The sequence below is a fragment of the Zalophus californianus genome, chromosome 12 (genome assembly GCF_009762305.2).
Source record: "Zalophus californianus isolate mZalCal1 chromosome 12, mZalCal1.pri.v2, whole genome shotgun sequence".
In the NCBI taxonomy this organism is placed as follows: domain Eukaryota; kingdom Metazoa; phylum Chordata; class Mammalia; order Carnivora; family Otariidae; genus Zalophus; species Zalophus californianus.
Genome location: NC_045606.1, coordinates 50,738,291 through 50,755,946, shown reverse-complemented (window position 1 = coordinate 50,755,946; position 17,656 = coordinate 50,738,291). Strand labels below are relative to the sequence as shown.

Genomic DNA, 17,656 nt, shown 5'->3' with positions numbered 1-17,656 from the left:
ATCTGCCTTTGGCTCAGATCATGATCCCAGGGTCCTGGGGTCAAGCCGTGCGTCGAGCTCCCTGCTCAGTTGGGGAGCTTCTCTCTCTCTCTAATAAATAAATAAAATCATTTTTAAAAAGGGGTCAGATGGAAATTTTAGACCAAGGCAAGGCAATTTTGTCTAAGCTAAAAGCAAACTCACATGAAGAGAATCTACTAGCGTCGGGCGCCTGGGTGGCTCAGTTGGTTAAGTGATTGCCTTCGGCTCGGGTCATGATCCTGGAGTCCTGGGATCGGGTCCCACATGGGGCTCCCTGCTCGGCAGGGAGCCTGCTTCTCCTTCTGACCCTCTTCCCTCTCGTGCTCTCTATCTCTCATTCTCTTTCTCTCAAATAAATAAATAAAATCGTTAAAAAAAAAAAAGAGAGAGAATCTACTAGCGTAGACTCGGCTTGAGATTCTCTGCCCTCTCCCTATCCCTTTGCCCCTCCCCCATCTCAAATAAATAAATAAATAAAATCTTAAACAAAAATAAAATAAAATTTCTCCCTGATAATGTTTTTTGTTTGTTCGTTTGTTTTGTAATGCTATTTTAATTTTTTTGTTTTCTTGCAATTCTATTCAACCACTGGAAGCCTAGAGAGGGAATATAAAATGGATATCTAAGCTATCATTTTAGTATGGCCTTTGGATTTTTAAAACACCATCCCAAAGAGCAAAATCATATATTTTGTTGAATCTAAGACGTCATCAAATATAGCACAAAATAATTGCGACCATTTTTTTATATATCACTATGAAAAGTAAAAAAAACCCTGCCAATCCAACAATGAAATGCCATCAAATTGTAAGAGGCATCCCAATTCAGACATGTTAAAATATGAAAAAGCGCATCTTAGTGTCAGTGAAATAAAGTCCACACTTTACAGTTGCAACTGGAATCCTCTTTCAGGGCAATCTCTGCTTATGTATTTCCTTTTCCAAAAGCAATGCTGATCTGGCCCCAGTTATGGTACAGTTACAGTAATTTTGCTCTTCAAAGTTAAGTAGTAGTCATCCTACCCTAAGGATTTTTTCATGACATCAGTAACTAAGCACTACAGATGGAAAATATTCTATAAGTTGGTATCCGAGTTGTTCATGTGGTGTAAGGTAACACGCAATTGAATGAGAAAATGAAGGCAGGATAATAGTAAAACATGAAGGACTCATTGAATAAATCTTCTGGCTGTCATTTCAAAATAAAATCATTCCCAAAACTGATATTTTTTTAATATGCTGAAATTTTTCCTCTTAATTAGCTATGTTACTTCTTTATGTTGACTGTTATAAGGAACTGTGTTGCCTAAGACATTTATGAATATAAATCTCCTGTAAATCCACTTCTCCCTCTTTGCAGGGAGCCATGTGTTTGCTTATGAGTACAACAAAGAGACTGGTATGTGGGAATTTTGAGCCAAAGACTAAGTCCCTGACTAATTCTTATGCAGAATGTTCCATGAAAAATAGCAAATATTATATACAAACTGGTAAGGTCCCATATATTTGGAAAGCTCTGCTTACTTTTATGACTTGGAAAATTGTATACAAATAAGAAATTCATTGTTGGGAAAATTTCCTTTTATTTTCTGTATTTGCATACTTCAGAAAAAGCTTCTACAGCAATTAAAAACCCTACTCATTTATTTGGGATATTTTTAATAACTTGTCGAGTCAAGTAGAAAGTATGTTAAGCTAGAAGTTAAAAGACATGAGATCAAGTTGTGGTTTTGTTATTCTTCAGTTCCATGTCTTTGAGCAAGTCACTTAATTTTTCTGTCACTTTTTAAAAAATTTAGAAATATAAATGACTGCTAAATCATCTTCAGTGATTTCAGGGTAATAAGAAGATCAAAGAATACAAAAATACAAAACAGTATGCTTTCTATATTTATCCCATTTAATCATAAAAATGAAATGAGATAATGCAGAGTAGTGAGTATAGTGCCTACCACAGAGTAAAAACTCAAAGACTGCCAGCAGGTACTACTCTATCATCTACTACCAACAACACTGCCAAGATGAAATTAATGTCCCTTTCCAGTCAAGGAAACAATCTTCAAGAGGTTGAGTGACATTCCTGCGGTCATTCTAAGGGCCCAGGCCAGGATTATGATTCATCTACTAGATGACCAGATTGTGTTTTCAACTTCAGGGCCATAGTGCTCTCCACAGTCACTGATAGGATAGCCAATTGGGTTAGCTTTGAGTAGAAAATCCCACCTTTTGAACTTAAGTTTAATTTCTAAAGTACTGTTGGAAAACACCTGAAAATAATATTTTATTTATCTATTGCATGACTTCTAGTCCATTTTTTCCCTTAAAGTTCAAATTAGACTTGAAGTGTATTAGTACACAACAACAGCCTCTCTGCCAATTTTAACTGCAAAGGAAAGGGTATGATACATAAAGTATAAAACGGTAAAGAGAAGAAGCAAGATTAGTTGTTTGGGTGTATGTGAAAGACAAGGGATGTAGATAATGGTTTGAGGAATAGTTAAGGAAGGTAGAAGAATCCTTTCCTTCTTTAGCTCTCTCCCTCCATGTTTATAAGTGCTACATACTGCCATATAATTTTTTGTTTAAGTCATCTCTGTGCCCAAGATAGGTCTCAAACTCATGACCCCCGAGATCAAGAGTCACATGTTGAACTGAACCAGCCAGGAGCACCCAAGTGCTACATACTGCTACATACTGAAAAAGAAACAGAACTCCAACCCGACTAAAAAAAGTCAGTGTCAGATAAAAGATTTGTGAAAGGATATTCACTTCAACATTGCTTAAATAGTGAAAATCTAGAAACATCTTGAAGATCCATTAATGGGAGAATAGATAAAATACATGATGGTATGTGTCCATAATGGCCTAATACACAGAAATTAAAAGGATATAAAAATATTCATGAGTGTATGTCAAAACAATTTTAAAAGGAAAGATACGCAAGTTCCATAAACTATATGAACAGAATGATAATGCTTACCTTTGCAATATATGGCAAATCTAAAACCATACTCACTAAAACATTATTGTATAATGTGTGTGTGTGTGTGTGTGTGTACTGGAAAGAACACAAATTATGACAGTAAGTTAGAGGAGAAGGGGAATAGGGCAGCGATTAAAGCGGAGCTCACATTCATCTGCAAGTTCTATTTCTTTTACAAACAAAAGTCTTGGAACAAATATGATGAAAATATTTGGCTGCTGCCAATTCTGAGCAGTAGAAGAACCAATGAATTTGTTATATAATTCTTTTTATTACTCTTCATCTTTTAAATCACCCAAACGTTTTTAAAAATTTGAAAATGGGTGTATAATTTTAACCAAAATTTCTGAATTCCCAGATTGCATTAGTTTATTCTCTCTAAAAGGAAGACATACTAATATACAGATTACTGATGTGAAGCTTAGTAATTATTTACAACATCTGTTACCTTCCAGCTACAAGACATGATGATCTTGCAATGTGAGACATATATGTAGTTTATTTTACAGGTAAGAAATTTTTGGAAAACCAGAATACTCAGTATTTTTTTCAGGGTTGCTTCAGAGATGAACTATATATAACAGAATATCGACGCCAGGTATAATGTGAGAAGCAAATTAGCAAAAACAAACAAACAAACAAACTATACTTTGCCTCAAAGTAAAGACTGTGTGTGTGTGTGTGTGTGTGTGTGTGTGTGTGTATGTGTATGTGTGTGTGTGTTCCAAGTAGAGCCTATGGATCCCTTCTCAGAATGTTTTTAAATACATAAAATAAATACACAGTAACAAAGGAAACTACTATATTGAAAGTACCAAAATATGGGGGAAAGTCATGGTATAATGCATGTAATTCTATATTAATGCATCAAATAACTAATTGAGCAGGAGGTCTGATATATACTATCACTTCAAAGTAATGATGAGAGTAACTGATCATTGGAACTATCTACACAACAATAAAGTGATATGAAACAGCTATCATTTCTGTTGGCGTTGTTATGGTTTGTTTCCTATATTTATAATGAAAAGAAATACCTTCTTAAATTCACACAGCTAATAAGGGGCAAGTAAAAGGGCAAGTAATTGTTTTACTAAAAAATAGTTATGTAATTTTTTTCATCCAAGCTCATGAGCCCCATGAATTCTACCCATGGACTCCTGGGAGGTCTGTGGACCCAAATTTAAGAACTTCAGAGATAGAAGTATGCCTACGATCCATTCATCTACCTCTGCTACCAAACAGTTCCTTAAATCTTCTGCAGGTGTTAAAATTAGACAATCAAATACACTAGTTAAAATGTAACAAATTAAGCACAAATCTTAGTAAGAAACAAGAAGGTGGGTCTATATATTTATAAATGGGATTTCTGCATCTATTTTTGCATTTCAGAAGTGCTGTTTATTTTCTGATTTTCAACTGTATTTCAGATAGTTCAGTTGCTAAAAATGCATCACTGGATACCTTATTCTGGATCAGTGTATTAATAATGTCATAATCCAAGCACACCTCAATATACCAAAACAAACGGCACAGATTTTAGGCAGGTAGAACCCAAGTTATCCTCATCACAAAATAACAACATGTTATTTTCTTTTAAAAGTTTGCCATTTATTCCAATTAACCCCAAATTTATTACAATAAAGGAATGTATATGGATATAGAAAAAAGATGTTGGGACTTACCTTACCAACCTGACTTTTAATTGAAGGGACCATCCACTACTATTTATCTAGAATCTTGCACAGCTTCCTAGGACTTCTGGCTATCCTCTTTCCATTTTGTTCAAATAAGAATCTCAAACATTTTCCAACAAGTTACAATATTTGTGTTGTATATTTTGAGTTCAAATACATCATCTAAGACCTTTGTTGAATGTTTAGAATTGTTGAAATGATATTAACAATAAAATTCAAAACTTTTAACTCACAACGCCTAATGACTTATTCCTTATGTTGCAGGTATAATTTTTATCTCCCTAATCTCCCACTTTTTTTTTCTGATTAGGAAACTAATTTGATTACAAAATTAGTGAGGGACAAAGTTGAGACTTGAACACAGATATTCCGACCACAAAATGAGCTATTCTGTACTCTCCTTTAAATTTTCATCTTTATTTCAAGTTTATTATTTAAAGGATTCACTCTCCCACTGTCCTGCTTTTCCGAACAGAAATGAAATGAGTTATTTTACTATCTAGATTCTAGTGGGAACTCAGTGTTTTTGTCCAAGGCCCATTGCTACAAGGAAACCATGACTCCCTCTTTAATATTTACATTCTTTTCAATACTATTTCTATTAAAGGGAAATGTTGCACAAGGGACCATTGTCAGAAACACAGGTTTATGTTAATTAAAATATTACAGGAGATATGAATATGCTAAGCCTTGGAAAGAAGTGCAGTGATGGGGGATAGTAATTACAAAAAAAAATAATCATGAAATCCAATTTAAGAAGCATCAAATATATGGAAGAAAGCATCTGACTTGCTTAAAAGACAATGGGTTCATCTAGCTTGACTCATTAAAAAAAAATAAGTTATTTAGAAAATGTGCCAGGCAGTGTTCTAGCTTCTGAGGACACAGCACAGAAATGTATAAGAGAAGTTAATCTGATGGTAGCTGGATGGGAAGATACTTTGGGTAATCAATTGTGTATAATATTCCCTCAGTTTCCACCCTAATCTAAAAGAACTGAAACAGTTCAAGCTTGAGGTTGGTCCTTCATGAAATGGTATTTGGTAAATTTCTTCCAGACATTTCTTTTCTCCATGCCTGTTTGCTATGGCCTAAAATTCTATCAGGAAAAGATAAAGCATTGATTCCACAATTACAGATAAATAATAAAAGATTCAACTGTCAAAAAGAACTATCACATTAGCTGAAATATACTCACTTTAAAAAAGTATATAATTAGGTAATAAATAAAACATACAAGTGAATGTGATCAAGTTCTTTCTAGGGGAGAAAATTAGAGACAGAGGATAACCATGGACATATTAAGATAGGGCTAGAATCATCAGTGAGAGAAAAAGAAAAAAGCCAACTTCACCAAAATGCAATTAATTCTGGTTCTATCTGCCTTCAACTCTGTGGACAAATAAAATGTGCAGACAGAAGATATTTTGAGCCATACACTCTCTATACAGAGGGAGGAAGCACATACATCCATCATAAGCTGATGAAGTAGACCAACATAACCTCATATACTTAACAAGTTTATTTGTTGGCACTTATTTGTTGACTGGTTTAACACTCAACTTCCTAGAAACTTATTTTTGGAGGACTGACTAATCAAGGAATTTTTGTACTTCCTCAGGAAAAACTTAAAGCTAAGTACGAATTCATTTATACAGGTATCTGCCTCAAAAGAGTGCTCTCTCCCTGTCACAGTGGGATAAAAGAGGATCACTAAAAAGGATAAAACATTTTAGCAAAAAGAAGATGGTAATTCAAGACTAAGATACGTTATTTGGTTTTTTCTGTCAACTAATGGTTGTTCTTTACTTGTCAAAATAACATTTATTTATCTGCTGAGGGAAATAGTTAATATCTCAAAGGCTACAAAATACTCTCTGTTCAAAAAAAGATCATATATTTTTTAATCAGACTTTTGGCTATCATCTCACAATGACTTTTGAATTATTGCAAAGAAAGGAAAATTATTATTCATACGATAAAAGAAATTTGCACATAGTTTACTATGTGAAGCCAATGAAAGGAGAGAACATATAGAAGTGTTGAAAAGGAAGAAAACATATTTTTCTGCAAATTAATTTGAACTGAAGAAACTCTTTTTTTTAATGTTGACAACACTGTAAACCCAGGGGGTGCTGCAATATGATGAATCAATTTTGTTTAATTTTATTGTTGGAACATGGCACTTAACTGTCATGCCAACCTTCTTAAACTATAACCTGAAGATATTTAGATCTGAATGAGGGTATTTTAAAAAGATACACTGATAACTTCATGGCAAAGTTTGATGTAGTGTTTAGGGTAGGACATAAAGATACTTAATCCTTTCAGTGTGGGCCTTAATCCTGGTGGTTAATTGAAAAAACAGGATAGATTTTAAATAACTAATTCAGACGATTTATTTAAAACTTCAGCCCAAATATGAATATTTTTGTTGTAGAGAATAATTAATATGTAAAGAAATGAGAGAAGAAAGGAAGAAAAATAGTACTAGCGAAGAATCAACTTTAATTTAAATCAACTCTATGTTTGCACTGAAATTTTTGTCATAGCATCAAACAATTCTTTAAAAAAAATCAGATAAATTAGATACCTAAATACAAATGAAAATGAAAACACTAGTTGTTTTGACTTAATTTATCTTTTATTTTTAGGGCTATTAAACAGAATTATTTTAAAAGATTTATTCAATGTGCTAAGACAGTAAAATTTTAGCATCTCTGACACAGTATCTTCAAAACCACTCTCTAAAATCCTTGGACATTCTACTTGGAGCAAGGGTGACTTTAGATGAAATGGGAAAACATTAGGTTACGAATTTGTTTCTGTAATTTCTACCTACTTTTTACTGTAGGTTTTAGCCCATTTCCAGCTTATTCTGAGACTCCTCTGAAATGGAGGATGACTTCTGGCATAGGACAGTGAAGGCCCAATATTAACTGCCTGTTGAGAATTTACAGACCAAAGCAACATAAATGCATCTGCCACGTGGTTAGAAAAAGAACAAAGAGGCCCAGGGGTGAGCTATTTGTATAGTTATACAGCTGTCTGGTAATCCTAACCTCTATCCAGTTATGGCAGCATCTCTAGAAAATATGGTTGGCAAACTCAGGCCTACATGAGATGATATATACAAACACTTGCCCAGATATGATACTCTGTGGTTTTTCATTTAAGTATCATGGGACTAGTCAGTGTCTATCACAGACTGTGCTTGGGGAGTTAAGGGTCTAGGGCACCAAAATGGCCTCTACAGTATGCGTCCAAGTACTCTGTTCTCAAGCATTTTATGAAACATTTTTCTCTTTAGTGGAAAAAATCCAGTGAAAACCTCATGCAATTTTATCTAAATATAAATTCAGAATAAGTACTTTTATTTTAATCCCAATTATTTCAGATGGTAAAATAAAGTAGTTTTCTCATCTATGCAATATGTGAACTGTTTTGGGTAGTCTCTACTATAATCTCTTGAGCTCTAAGATTTCCTTTCCTCATTGCGTATCTTTTCCCTAACCTGTAGGTACTCAAGAAAGGGCCAATTATTAAATCAGTTAAAATTTATGTCTATTTTTCTTAGGAAACAAGTCACTTTGTAAGGAAACACGGTCTGTTGAGTAGAAAAGACACAAGAAGGGAAAACAGATAAGGAGGGGTGAGGAGTTGGAGAGATTATAGACAAATTTATCATGAGCAATGAAGAGCTTCCCCCCAAATGGATAAAGGAACACAACATAATAAAGGTCTTGGTGCATTGTATTAAAGCTAAAAGGAGTAGAAACCATGTATCTTAAGTCTATGACTAAAAGAAACCATGCTATTACTATGTTCTATTCTACCTTCCAAGATAACATTTGGTATTTGAACTCCACTTGGCAAAAAAAGGTGATTAACATAATAAAAAAATGAACAAACAAACAAAAAGATTAGTTCCTTCCAGTTAGTTCTGAGAAATAGATAGACTCATTACAATTTGCCCTCTTGGCAGGAAGAAAGACCCAAATACAGACATTCCTCCTTCCCAAGGGAGATTCTTATACTTAATGGCAAGGAACACCTTTTCTAGATATCTGTCTTTGCTCTATGTGTTGTCCATTGTTTGGGTGTATATCAACTTGGAGTACAAGGTCTTTTTTTTTTTTTTTTTCTTTATTTAGACTAAACTCTTCACCAGTCTTGATGCTAATGAGGTTTATCTGCAGTGGGAAGATAGACTTCCATTTGAGTGGAATTCCATGAAGAAAGAAAAGGGATCATAAAGACATACGATAAAACCAAACACTAATTTTACAAACTTGTGAATTATTATGTTTTGTTTGTGTTTGTGGAGTTGCCTCTTTCAATATGTTTTCAATAGACAAGGCACCCAAAACCCTGGGTAAATAATAGAAGTTAAAAATAGTTACTACCTAACAATATTACTGGAACAATTAAGAGTACAGAAAACTCTCTCACATGAGAAGCCAACTAAAAACAAAGGTTGGCATAATGCTGGTTCTTTGGTTCTTTTCAAATTAATAGAACACATTTGCTCTAAACTCATCTCTCTCACTTAAAACTATTTGGGTTGTTTTGATTTGTTTCCAACCCCCACTAAAATATACAATAGTGGATTCTTTGTGCAATTCTGCTTTTTTCCTTCTTTTTTATATATATCCAGAGTACCAGCATACATTTGTATGCATGGACTATACATATGCCTTATTTTCATACTCAGAGAGCATGGGAATTATTCTTGAAGAAAGCCTCTTTCTAGCTAGATTCCATTAGGTCACATTATTCAAATGCAGTATAACACAAAATTCATTTGTTCATCTGGTGTCTAGTTGCTAAGGAACACAGCCAAAGAGTTAACCTTTGCAACACAGCAGAAGACCAGTAGAGAACCTGAGCACTGTCCATAGGAACGTACAGAGCCTCTGAGCAAAGGGAACTACACTTCTGTATTCAAACTAGAAGACCATAGCATTATTAGGAAAGAGCTATTTTTTTTACCACATGTACAATGGAATAAAAACAGTGACTTCCATTCTCTTTTCAAAAAGCCCAGGAGCTTTTCTAGACTCATGACCTCTGATGTCATTTAACATATTTTAAACAGAAGTCCTATCACTTCTGCTTTTAAATAGGAAAACGAGACTCCTGAAAAACATAAAGGTTCTGAAATGCCCCATCAAGTCTACCAAAGGAAACAATTTAACTTTGTTTTTCTTAAGGGCAAATATCTACAGAGAGATTAATAGCAATAAACACAATCTGAATTATTTTCAAAAGTCTTACCTAAGTTTACTAGACACATGTAAAAGGTCCTATCTATTTTAAAGACCTAAAAGATGTTATTATGTCTTAGCATATCATAAATTTCTAAAAGATATACTCACATTTTGCTGTTACTTTGTACCCCCCCAGAGGAGGGGCATGGCCTTCTAATGCATCAAATCCAGCAGAAACTAGGACCATGTCTGGATCAAACTCTTTGGCCACAGGCGTCACTACAGTCCTGCACAGTAAAAAAGCAACCAGTTACACATGGGAATGGTGAATATCTTTAAAAACTGTGCAATGAAAATGACTTGGCACATCCTCAAGAACTTCCCAAGAATAAAGAAAAGGGAAAAAGAAAACACTATTTGAATGGATCAAAAACTTATCATTTCCTTAATAGTGAATCACTGTTATTTTAGCATCCCAATTCAGTCTTTTTTCTTTCATCTTTTTTTCCCTCTAAATTAAAAAAAAAATGCTTTGCAGGTACATTCTAAAGCCCATCATATTACATGCACATCTGTGGCTGTTTTATCCCACTGCCTATAAAAAAGTGCTTCTTCCAAGGGAGTGACTAATGTTTTACAGAGGAAAGTCGAAGCTTTAGTGAAAACCCGGCTTGCTCCAGTTAGTGAGAACTTGGTGTAAATTTGAACTATAAATTTCTTTTGAGAAAAAGTTGCCTTTCTAACTTAAAAAAAAAAAAATTTTAAATATTTGTCATGGTAGGGGGTAAATCTTGCAAAGGAAAAACACAAAATTCTTTAATAGAATCCAGACTATAATGTTAAGTGAGTCCAAGGTCAGAGACACCAGGAATGTGGCAGCCTCATCCATGACAGCAACCCCTGCTGGCCCCACTCAGACACTTCAGCATTTACCTCTTCAGCCTTCTCAGCTTGCCCCAACCCCTTTTCCCCAGTGCTGGATTTGAAAGAAAATGACTAATAGATGCTACTGGGCTTTGTAAAATAAAATTTAAAAAATTAATGTAGGCTTCGAGACCAATGTGCCAATATTAACATTCAAATTTCCAAGGACTATTTAAAAAGATGGGGAAACTGCACACAATAGCAAATTTAAAAAGTGATAAGTTCTCTGTTGTGTGTTTTAGAGAAATAACTAAACTAAATATTAAAATTGCTATCCTTTAAATAGTGACAAAATTAAGTTCTTTTTGTTTTTTGTTTGCAAATTTCTTAAATTTTTAAAGTGACCACATATTAGTTCTACACTTAAAAATTTAAACAAGAAGTTGTTGAAGTTATAAAACAAAAAATACTTATTTGAAACTCATAAATGAATGAAATGTTTTTCATAACTCCACTACTGTTATAAAAGTATAAAATCTCAATACTTCAAACTCATAAATGTCCATGTAAGTGACTTCCATGGTAGTCTTTTTAACAATTGGAAAGCCACTCACATCTGAATTAGCCCACCAGTGAAATTAAGTGAAAACCTAATTTTGTTTACTATGTACAGTTTCATTATTTTATTCTTCAATAAAATTAAGAATCTCTAATACAGCTACAGTATCAGGAGAGATATCTTGAATCCTCTTCCTTCCCAATACCAACACTTACATTATAATTTTCATAAAAGTATTATATATTACCAATTCACTACTTTTCATATAAGTGAAATACCATGTGATATATGTATCTGGGATATTATATATTGGACTAAATTGTCTCAAGGAATCAAGACTGTTTTATCAAGGAACTCCATCTGTTTAGTATGATTAATACTATGTATTCCCTTTGAAAACAAATAATACTCTTAGGAGAATATGGAGGTAGACGACTGAACCAAGCTGTCATCCAATCACATGCATCATAGTAACCAATTTTCCATCTCCTTTCCCTCTCTTTGGAAAGTTTCTCCCCCCTCCTCTTCTTTTCTCCATCATTAGTCTACACTTGTAAGATTGATTGAAGGGTAAACATCCTTCAAGGCACAGCTCACTATCTTCTCCAAAAGGGCTTCTATCTACATATGGATAGGAAACAGATATGTATATATTTTTGAAGGACAAAGATAGTAAAGGAGACAGGGATTGCCAATTTGAAAATATGACAAACAAGGAGATGATCTACAGAGGGGAACATTAAAACAGAAGTCTAAGTGTCTGCAGAGAGGAAGCTACAAAAAGCAAGTTGACTTTTTTCCTGGAGAAACAAATGGACCGAAGAGAAAATACCTAGAGAGAATGACACTTGTGAGTCACTCAGACCAACAGGCAGGTTTTTCCCTCAGTCTTCCCACAGTGAATGTACCACTCAAAAGCCCCACTCACCATACAGAGTTCCCACTTATCTTCTCAGTGCCCTTTTCTCAAATACGAAGGACTATTTGAAGAAAATTTCTAGGATAAAAGATAACAAAACTAACATACAAACAAAAGGGAACTCAGAAAACCAGAGAAAATTCAGGGAAGACACTACAATTACCAAAATGAGGATTACCCTCAAAGATATAAAATAGTACATTTGGAAAATGAAAAGTGGGTGCTATTAAAAGAGGAAACAACAAACAAAACAGAATAGATTGTTTAAAAGATAAAGTTGACAAGTTCTCTCATAAAGTACAACACAAAACAGAGACATGGAAAGTTGACAGAACTAGATGCGACAATTAAGGAACCCATTTAGGAAGTCAACATACAAAGAAAATTCTAAGGATTTTTTTTTCTTTTTTCCCAGTCTCATTGAGAAATAATTGACATAAAGCACTGTATTAGTTAAGGTGTCTAGCATAGTGGTTTGACTTATACATATTGTGAAGTGATTACCACAATAGGTTCAGCCAACATCCTTTTCATCTAGGTAAAATAAAAGGAAAAAGAAGAAAGAATTCTCATGATAAGAATTCTTAGGATTAACTTTCATAGTATTTCCCAATATATCATACAGCAGTGTTAGCTACAGTTATCATGTTATACATTACATTCCTACTACTTATTTATCTTCTATTAGTTTGTACCTTTGATCACCTTTCTCCAATTCCCCTTGCCCCTACAATCAGCCTCTGATAACCACAAGTCTGATCTCTTTTTCTGAGTTTGTCTTGTTTTTTTAGTTTTGTTTTTTAATTCCATATATAAGTGAATTCATACAGTATTTGTCTTTCTTTGTCTATCTTATTTCACTCATTTAGCATAACACCTTTAAAGTCCATGCATGTTGTTGAAAATGGTAGGATTTCCTCTTTTTTATGGCCAAGTAATATTCCATTGTATATACACACCACAGTTTCTTTATCCATTCATCCACATGAACACTTGGGTAGTTTCTATGTCCTGACTATAATAAATAATGCTGCTACGAACATGAGGGTGCAGATTCCTTTCCAGTTAGTGTTTTCATTTCCTGAGGATATAGTCTCAGAAGTGGAAATGGTAGATCATAGGATAGTTCTCAGTTTAATTTTCTGAGGATTCTCCATACTGTTTTCCATTGTGGCTGCACCAATATACAATTCTACCAATAGTGCATAAAGTTTCTGTTTTCTCCACGCCCAGGCCAACATTTGTCATCTCTTATCTTTTTTATGATGACCATCTAACAGACCTCAGGTGATATTTCACTGTGGTATTAATTTGCATTTCCCTAATGATTAGTGATCTTGAGCATCATTTCATGTACCTGTTGGTCTTATGTATATCTTCTTTAGAAAATGTCTATTCAGGTCCTTTGGAATTTTTAAAACCTGGGTTGTGTTTTGTTTTTTTTTTTTTGAGTTGTATAAGTTCTTTATATATTTTGGATATTAACCCCTTATAAGATATATGATTTGCAAATATTTTTTCCCATTCCATAGGTTTTTTCATTTTGTTGATGGTTTCTTTTGCTGTGCAGAATCTTTTTAGCTTGACATAGTCACACTTACTTTTTATTTCGTTGCTTGCAGTTTAGATATCATATCCAAGTAATCATTACCAGGGCCCATGTTAAGAAGCTTTATTCCTATGCTTCCTTCTCAGGGTTTCATGGTTTCAGGACTTAAATTTTAAGTCTTTAAGCCATTTCAAGTTAATTTTGTAACTAGTATAAGATATGGGTTCAGTTTCATTATTTTATGTGTGAATACCCAATTATCACAGCACCATTTACTGAAGAGACTGTTCTTTCTTCACTGAGTATTCTTGGCTCCTGTCTCAAATATTAGTTGACTCTTTATGCTTGGGCTTATTTCTGGGCTCTGCATTCTGTCCCATTGTTCTATTTTTGTGTGTGTGCATGTGTGTGCATGCGCATGCACCAGTACCATACTGTTTTGATGAATATAGCTTTATAGTATAGCTTGAAATCAGGAAGTTTGATGCTTCCTGCTTTGTTCTTTCTCATAATTTCTTTGACTCTTTGGGGTCTTTTGTGGTTTTTTCTATCTCTTTTTTAGAGTGTGTTTTTTTCTATCTCTGTAAAAAATGCCATTGGAATCTTGATAGAGATTGCACTGAATCTATATATGGTATTTTATTATTTTTGACACTGTTGTAAATGGGATTGTTTTATTTCTTTTTCAGAAAATTCATTGTTAGTGTATAGAATATGGTACTGATTTTTGTATGCTAATTTTGTATCTTGCAACTTTACTGAATTCACTGATTAGATCTTTAAAAAAAAAGATTTTATTTATTTATTTTACAGAGAGAGGGAGCACAAGCAGGGAGAGCAGCAGGCACAAGGAGAGGGAGAAGCAGGTTCCCTACTGAACAGGACCCTGGGATCATGACCTGAGATGAAGGTGGACGCTTAACCGGCTGAGCCACCCAGACGCCCCTGTGATGCCAGTTTTAATGTCTCCTTTTGCACTTATAATTTTGTTGATTTGGGTCTTTTCTCTTTTTTCCTTGGTCTAGCTATATGTTTGTCAATTTCGTTTATCTTTTCAAAGAAGTAACTCTTACTTTGGTTAACCTTTTCTATTATTTTTTAATTAACATATAATGTATTATTTGTTTCAGGGGTCCAAATCTGTGACTCATCAGTCTTAACACAATTCACAGCGCTCACCATAGCACATACCCTCCCCAGTGTCCATCACCCAGCCACCCCATCGCTCCCACCCCCCACCACTCCAGCAACCCTCAGTTTGTTTCTTGAGATTAAGAGTCTCTTATGTTTGTCTCCCTCTCTGGTTTCGACTTGTTTCATTTTTCCCTCCCTTCCTCTGTGATCCTCTGCCTTGTTCTCTATTTCATTTATTTCTTCTCCAATCTTTATTATTTCTTTCATTCTGCTAATTTTGGGCTAAGTTTGTTCTTTCTCTAGTTCCTTAAGGTATAGAGTTAGATAGGCTTATTTGGTATCTTTCTTGCTTCTTAATGTAGATGTTTATTGCTATAAATTTCCTTTAGAACTGCTCGTGCTGCATCCTGCAAAGCCTGATATGTTGTTTCCATTTTCATTTGTCTGAAGAAAACTTTTTATTTCCCCCATTAATTTCTCCTTTGATCCACTCATTGTTCAGGACAGTGTTGTTTAATTTCCATGTGTTCATGAATTTTCCAGGTTTCTTCTTGTTATTAATTTCTAGTCTCATGCCATTGTGGTCAAAGAAGATACTTGGTATGATTTTAATCTTCTTGAATTTGCTGACTTATATGTGGTCTAATGTATGGTCTATCCTGGAAAATGTTCCCTGTGGCCTTCAGAAGAATGTATATTCTGTTGTTATTGGATAGGATGTTCTGTATACATCTGTTACATCCATTTGGTCTATAGCATTGTTCAAGTCTGCTCTTTCCCTATTGATTCTGTCTGCATGATCTACCTATTGTTAAGAGTGGGGTATTTAAAGTCCTCAGCTATTACTGAATTACCATTTATTTCTCCTTTTTGCTCTGGTAGTTTGTGATTTATATATTTAGGCAATCTAATGATGGACACATAAAGATTTATAATTATTTTATCCTCTTGATGTACTGATCACCTTATCATTACATAGTGACCTTCTTTGTCTCTTTTTGCCATTTTCACTTTAAAGTCTATTTTGTCTGATATAACTACTCCTGCTTTTTTATGGTTACCATTTGCTTAAAATATTTTTTCTATTATTTCACTCTCAGTCTATGTGTGTCTTTAAAGCTACAGTGAGTCTCTTTTAGGCAGAATATTGCTGGATCTTTTTCTTCTTTTTTTTTATTCAGCCATTCTATGTATTTTAATTAGGTAATTTAATCATTATGTTTATTTTTTAAATAAAAAAATTTAACTGAGCATAGTTGACATAGAATATTAAATTAGTTTCAAGTGTACAACATAGTGATTCAACCATTACGTACATTAGGAAATGTTCACCACAATAAGTGTATTACAGTATTATTGACTATATCCCCTATGGTGTGCTTTTCATCACCATGACTTTTTTTATTTTAAAACTGGAAGTCTGTATCTCTTAATCTCCTTCATACATATCATCCATGTTTAAAGTAATTATTGATAAGTCATACTATTGCCATTTTGTTCATTGTTTTCTGGTTGTTTTGTAGATCCACTGTTCCTTGTTTTTTATCCTGCTGTCTTTTTCTGTTTTGATGTCTTTTGGTATCAGTATCCTTTGACTTCTTTATTGTGTTCTTTTGTGCAATTACTATAAGATTTTCCTTTGTAGTTACTAGGAGGTTTACATAAAATATCTTAAACTTCTAACATCCTATTTTAAACCAATAACAACTTAACTTCAATAGATTTCATAAAATTAACACTTTTATTTCTCTTCCCCCTCAATTTTAGGTTATTGCTGTTATAATTTACATTTTTAAAATATATTGTGTAACTAATAATAGATTATTGTAATTTTGGTTATTTTTACTATGTTCTTTTTTTCTTTAACTTTTAAACTAGTGTTGTGAGTGTGCCACTATTAACATATTGCAGAATCTAACTTTGGCTATATATTTACCATTACCAATGAGGTTATATTACCTTTTAATGTTTTTATGTTGTCAATTAATGTTCTTTTACTCCTACTCAAAGAATTCCCTTAAGCATTTCTTGTAAGGCAGTTCTGATGGTAATGAACTCCCTTAGTTTTTGTTTGTTCAGACGCATCTTTATCTCCCCTTTGTTTCTGAATGACCGCTTTACCAGGTATAGAATTCCTGGTTGATAGTTACTTTCTTTCAATATTTTGAATATGTTGTCCCCTTCTCTTCTGGCTTGAAAAGTTTCTCTTGAAAAATCCACTGATAATCTTATGGGGGTTCTCTTGTATGGAACTTCTCTCTTCTCTTGCTGTTCTTAAAACTCTGTTTTTGACTTTTGACGGTTTACTTACAATATATTTCAGTTTATCCCTATTTGTGTTCAACCAATTTGGGGTCCTTTGGGCCTCATGAATCTGGATGTCCACTTCTTTCCCCAGGTTTGGAACATTTTCAGCCTTTATTATTTTAAATATATTTCTGTCCCCTTCACTTTCTCTTCTCTTTCTCAAATTCCCATAATGTGAACATTGTTTCTTTTTTTTTTTTTAAGATTTTTTATTTATTTATTTGAGAGAGAGAGAATGAGAGATAGAGAGCACAAGAGGGAAGAGGGTCAGAGGGAGAAGCAGACTCCCCGTCAAGCAGGGAGCCCGATGTGGGACTCGATCCTGGGACTCCAGGATTATGACCTGAGCCGAAGGCAGTTGCTTAACCAACTGAGCTACCCAGGCGCCCGAACATTGTTTCTTTTCATTGTGTC

At 33.9% G+C, this 17,656-nt stretch overlaps 1 protein-coding gene across 1 annotated transcript in view; it reads right to left on the bottom strand.

Annotated features, from left to right (window-relative positions):
- HDAC9 (histone deacetylase 9) overlaps positions 1 to 17,656 on the bottom strand; it is a 739,057-nt gene that overhangs the window by 140,069 nt on the left and 581,332 nt on the right. The window contains exon 26 of the mRNA XM_027573169.2: positions 10,079 to 10,197. Coding sequence (XP_027428970.2) covers positions 10,079 to 10,197 — 119 coding nt within the window. The remainder of the gene's footprint in view (positions 1 to 10,078; positions 10,198 to 17,656) is intronic.